The 6,218-nt window shown below is 39.5% G+C and overlaps 1 protein-coding gene across 1 annotated transcript; it reads left to right on the top strand.

Annotated features, from left to right (window-relative positions):
* Positions 1-1,738: 1,738 nt before the first annotated feature.
* On the top strand, positions 1,739-2,893 carry LOC141613635 (uncharacterized). The gene has a single exon (XM_074432379.1). The coding sequence runs from the start codon at positions 1,739-1,741 to the stop codon at positions 2,891-2,893; it is 1,155 nt and encodes a 384-aa protein (XP_074288480.1).
* Positions 2,894-6,218: the final 3,325 nt, after the last annotated feature.

Genomic DNA, 6,218 nt, shown 5'->3' with positions numbered 1-6,218 from the left:
ATCACTTTCATTTTGATTAATATTAAGCTCAATAATTGTTGGTTCATCAACTTAATCGAGTCGGGTCTGGGTCACCGATCATCGGGTCATGTCGGGTTACGGGTCGCCATCGGCCCATGTCGGTTTACGACTAATCATCGGGTCAGTTCGGGTTGATTTTGTGTCACTGTTCATCGGGTCATGTCGGGTTACGGGTCATCATCGGATCGGATCGGGTCGGGTCGGGTCGATTTCGGGCAGCAATATTCTCATATCCTGTCGGGTTGGGTCAGACTTATCAGCTCTATGAGTGAGTAGTCTTGTACTAGGGTCTAGGGGCATTCTTTATAGGGTTATTTGGGTTGATTGATGTTGGGAAAATTGAGGAATTTGTTGCGGAAACTGCTTTCTTTTTTATGCATGTGTATTGTGTGATGCAATGCTAGAGTGAAAGCTCTTACCTTTTCATGCATTGTTTTATCTAGAGGTGGCAATTATTATTGACACGACCCGAAAACACGACACGAACCCGACACGAAGTTAGCGGGTTAGGGTCAAGACAATATGACCCATTTAAATAATTTGGTTGACATGGACACGACACGAAACTTAAATGGGTCGGGTTAGGGTTGCGCTCTTTTGACACGAACCTGACACGAATAACCCGCTTATTTAAAAGTGTCATGATATATGTGGGTTGAATCAATAATAAGCCAAAACAACTGAAAAATACGTATCTTTATTTCTCATTTTTGGGATAATAGGCTTACAAAGCTTAGTTTATTTTATTAGTTTATTGTGTCAAACGGGTTAAGTGGGTTAAAAATGACCCGCTTAAAGATAAATGGGTTAAATATGACCTGTTAAAAGATAAATGGGATAAACAGGTCGGGTTGGGTTATAGAAAAATTAAATGGGTTGGGTTAGGGTTGAGACAAATGACTCGTTTATGTAATTAGGTCGGGTTAGGGTTGGGGTAGTGGTGACCCGTTCAAAGTTGACATGAACACGACACGATCTGACCTGTTTGGCAGGTCTAGTTTTATCAACTTGTTTTTGGTGACAACCTTGACTTGTTTTTAGATTATGCATAAATGTTGGGTTTTGGTTGGAGGACACAATTTCCTCCTTTGTTGGCAAATAGCAGGCCCGTTTAACTATGGGCGCACTGTGTGCACTTGCACTGGGCTTCAAATTTTTGGGGCCCAAACTTGGTTATACTAATTGAGAAAAAAAAAAAAGAAAGAGTAAAGTTGGGAATTGAAGGAGCACGGGTAAACATATACTCCAAATTCCAATTACTACTAAATCAATTCCTAAATCTAATCCTTCCCCAAATACAATTATTTTCCTTCCCAAAAATATTAAATCAACTCCTTAATCTTCAACCTATCTACGTTTCTTTTTTCTAATTATTTAAGTATGATTATTCCAAATCAATTATTCACAAATCATTCAAATTTTCAATTAAAACAATTAGAATCAAAACTTTGTCAGTTTCAATTGTTGGCAAAAATCCCAGATTTACAGTTGAATTCAAACGAAATAGGTAATATACTAATATTTCTTCTTAATTTTGATAAATGTTAATTAATTCAATCATAATGTTAATGATTAATGAATAATGCATTTGCAGGTATTGGAAGTTGGTGTCGGAGATCAATCGGGCAGCCGTGACGCCGAATAGTTCTAAGTTCTGCCGTTCTGGAATCCGGCATCAGGTTGTTTCGTTTCATCACATATCTCTATTTCTAATATCATGTTACCTAGAATAAGAAAATTTGATTCTAGATCCGAAAAACGGAAGAAAAAGAAGCGAATAGAACAGTTAGTTTGGTCCCAAAAAGGTGCACTTGATAAATTTTTCACCAAAGGGTCTACTTCTAATAGTGAAAATATTAATGATAGTGAAGGTGTTGTTGAGAGTAAAATTGCTGTAACTTTTTATAATCATGATTCCTCTGACAACAACGATAATAAAATTGACGATGAGGATAACAATGTCAATAATGATAATTTAGATATGAATGAAAATGATGGTGATGAGGACAACGAGGGTTTTGTTACAGGAGGAGAAAAAAATGATGTCGAAAATGATAGTCAATCTGGTCACATGAATAATATGTTTGATGTGTTTGACCCGAGAAATTGGGATTCACTTAATTCTGATATGATTAAAATTTTAGCCAAAAAAGGTCCTAAAAGAGATTTATCTATTGAAAAAGGACCTAAAGGCGAATTGGGTAGGAGATTTAAATCAACATGTTATACAAGAGTTTTACCAAATGGAGAAAAGTGCGATAGAGATTGGTTTTTCTATTCAAAAGAGCATGATAAAGTATTTTACTTTTGTTGTAAAATATTTAGAAAAGGTAATCCTAAAAGTAAATTAGCTAACAATGGTCTTCAAGATTGGTCTAATATTTGTGTTAGACTTAGACAACGTGAAATGGGCATTGAACACATCGTTAATATGAATGCTTTGTATGATTTGCGTGAACGAATTGAAAAGAGTCAAACAATTGATAAAAAGACAAATAGTGCATTAGATAAAGTGAAAGAACATTGGAAAAAAGTGTTGGAAAGAATAATATTTGTTGTGGTGTATTTAGCAACACATAACTTGGCTTTTCGTGGTAGTAATGGAAAGTTATATCAAAAAAATAATGGAATTGTTTTAGGATTAATTGAAATGTTAGCGAGGTTTGACTCCATAATTCAGGAGCATGTGCATCGTATAACCAATGACACTATTCATAGTCATTATCTAGGTCATAACATTCAAAATGAGTTAATACTTCTTGTTGCATCTGCTATTAAATCTGAAATTATTAAAAGTGTGAAAGAAGCAAAATATTTTTCAGTGATACTAGATTTCACTCCGGATGTTAGTCACCAAAGCAAATGTCCTTGATTTTGAGATATATTGATGTGTCTTCAAGTTGTGTTTGCATTAAGGAATCATTTTTAGGATTTTTGAGTGTAAATGACACAACTGGACAAGGACTTTTTTATGTTTTATTAAATTAATTAAAATCTTTAGATCTTGATGTGAATGATGTGAGAGGACAAAGTTATGATAATGGATCAAATATGAAAGGCAAAAATCAGGGGGTACAAAAAAAGACTTTTAGATGTGAATCCTCGAGCTTTCTTTACTCCTTGTGCTTCTCATAGTTGTGGACGTAGCCACCTGCAGGCCCGGTTCAATCTGCGGGCATGCAGCGGTCTTTTGAAAGCCACGCTCGGCGGCGTAAAAATGCTTTCGACCGGATCGTTTTAGATTGGTCGGTTTCGTCTCGGTAAGGGTCTCGAAACGATAAGAGATGTTCGGAGTCGCCACCAAGCATTTGTGGGATGCTTGGAACCCTTTCGAAATCCACTTTATACCTCGGTCAAATCGAAGCACAAAGCAGCGTTTGACATAGGTACTAAAGATAAGGAAATCGTCCCTCTTTACTATCCTATCTCTAGAATGACTCTCGTACGCCCTGGATAAGGTCGTCCACTATCAAAAGTTTCTGAGTAAGAGGTGAAGGTACGTATTGGGAAGCCCTTTAATCAGACACCCAATCTCGCCCGCGGTAGCGGCCTCTACTGATCGATCTTGGTTGGTTGAATGCAAAAGTTGATAAAAAGGTTTAAATTCATGAATGCGCATCCAATAATTTAAACCTAACATGTGAGAGCTTTCTAAGTCGGTTGATTTAATCCAAGTATCAAGTATAAGATGTCGAGTTGGATTTATGGTTGATTTGCATGCAAGACGGGAATTAAACATCCATTTACCGTATTAGGTTTATGGTGCATAACGCGATCCATTTGTCTTAGTAAAACATTTTGCAAATATGATTTTGAATAAACAAATAGTCATCTGATCCGTCCTATATCCGGGCTAACCGGAGTCGGGATCGTCTTAGACTAATGCTGGAAAGGGAACAGGCCCTGTACCAGACAGCTACATGAGGCGCGGGCCAGCCGGCGGTGTAAAGGGGCCTCCCCTGGTTTTGAAAATGAGAATTGAAAGGCCTGTTTTAGGCGCGGGTCAAGTTACGGTGATATGCCGTGTTCTGACCTTTTGAAAAACGTTTATAAAACGTATTGAAAAATGGGTATTTGACCCAATTTGGTTTGAAGGGGTCGTCTAGACCGCATTTGTTGATTTGAGGAACGAGACTCGAATAATCATCATTATTTTGATAATATTCGGTATCGGGTTCGACTTTGACAAACTTGACATGAATAGTTTTGAAAATGATTATGAACTAATTGTTTTAAGTTCATTTGAATGTAACTAGTCGATACTCATCATCGTACCCGGGGTTAAATTCCGGCATGGTATGTAGAACCAAGGATGATTTTGTGTCGGTGACTAATATGCTTGTTTTGAAAATGTAAAGAAATGATGAAAGGCTTTAAAATACCTCCCAAAAAAGAAATAAAAGGCTTTAAAATACCTTTTAAATGTTATTAACCGTATATTACCACCGAAACACGGATTTAACCGTCATAGTATGAGGAACCAAGGGTGAAAAATGTTTTATGGTTAAAACAAATAAAATAAAATAAAAAGGTTCGAAAATATTTGAAATGTAAAAACCGATTGTAAATATGAAAATGAATTAAAGGGAAATGACGAGAACAAACACGGTTGAGTTCTGACCTGGACACCCCATTGAGGCGCGGGCAAGCCGGCGAACCAAGGGGCTTATGTCTCAGACCAAAAATCAGTTTTGGCTCGTTTATTCCATGTTTTGGTTCGTGTTATGCATGTTTTAGCATGTTATAGTCATGAAACAAATAAAAACATGATAAAAGAAGGATTTTTACACCCTCATACTTACATGTTTGGTTATGGTGAGTGACCGACGTAAGTGTAACATCTCGTTTGGTCGGAAAAAACTCGGTTTAAAACCGTTTTGGTAAGTAAAAAGAGTGTTTTAAGATTAGTGACGGTGTAGTGGTCGAAGTGGTCGGTCAAGTGATTTAATGCACGATGACGGTACCAAACAATGTGTAAGGCTTGTATTTACGATCGGTAGGTCGTAAATACACGTCGGATTGTGACTTAAGAAGTCCAGTCGAGAATTTTAAAGGAGAAAAGAGGGGGCGGACTTTCGCGTAAGTTCTCAAATGGGGGCATTTGAGGGGTATTTTTAGGGAAATGAGTGGTTGTGTGAGTTTTGAGCGACGTGGCCACCTGGGCTGCTCAAAGAGGCGCGAGCCACGTCGCGGTTCTTCGAGTTGTCCTGTCACTTTCACACAAGAGCAATCATGATTTCTTCTATCCTAGGTTTTGGATGAACATTTTTGATATTTGACTATGTAAAATTCCGGGAAACCGTAACATAGAAGATTTGAAATGTTTTGTTTTTTGTGGTTGACTCGGTTTAACTCGTTGTTGGAGTCGGGATTTGAATTTTTGAGTCGGTTTTTGGTCCGGTGTCGGTTTTGACTCTAGTTAGTGTCATTGCGACCCCGTCGTCGTGCATTAAACACTCCAGGTATTTTTGAAATGTTTTGAAATGTTTTATTTTTGAATTCGTTTTAAGTTTTCCGACGTAAAGTTGTACACAAACTGTCGATCAAACGCCGCGATTCCAAAACATGTTATAGTCCGATAATCATCGGGTGTTTGTTGGAGTCTCAGCAGATACTGGGTATCTACAGAGCCCCCACTTTGACTGATGCTTGGACAGGGCGAAAGTCAAAGTAGAGCCCCCGGGTCAATCGAAAATTACAACCTGGAGACCCGAGCGACGTCAAGGCGGCTCGAAAAGATTCAGGCCAAGGACCTGCCGTCGGGAAGGGCGACGCCAAGGCGACTCGAGCGTACGAGCCAAGGACCTGTCGTCAGGAACAGTTTAGAGTCTGTCGACTATCCGTGCGGGTCGTTTAAAGTCCGTTAGACTACTTACAAAAGCTCGCCAGCCATAAGAAGGAGTCATACCTGAGGCATCTTCGGATATGTCCTTGCGCGTACACGGACAAAGGCTCGCCAGCTGTGGTGCGTATGTGAGGAGGGCTCGTCAGCCGCGATGCGTGGTAAGGCTCGCCAGCCATGGTGCGTACTTGAGAAGGGCTCGCCAGCCGTGACGCGTAGTAAGGCTCACTAGCCATGGGGCGTATATGAGGAGGGCTCGCCAGCCGCGATGCGTAGTAAGGCTCGCCAGCCATGGGGCGTATCTGAGGAGGGCTCGTCAGCCGCGACGCATTGTCAGGCTCGCCAGCCATGGGGC

The sequence above is a fragment of the Silene latifolia genome, chromosome 11 (genome assembly GCF_048544455.1).
Source record: "Silene latifolia isolate original U9 population chromosome 11, ASM4854445v1, whole genome shotgun sequence".
Taxonomy (NCBI): Eukaryota; Viridiplantae; Streptophyta; class Magnoliopsida; order Caryophyllales; family Caryophyllaceae; genus Silene; species Silene latifolia.
Note: the sequence above shows the minus strand (reverse complement) of the source record. Positions and strands in the feature narration are given on the sequence as shown.

Coding starts and splice junctions, on each gene's coding strand:
- LOC141613635 (XM_074432379.1), top strand. CDS start 1,739: ATGTTACCTAGAATAAGAAAATTTGATTCTAGATCCGAAAAACGGAAG.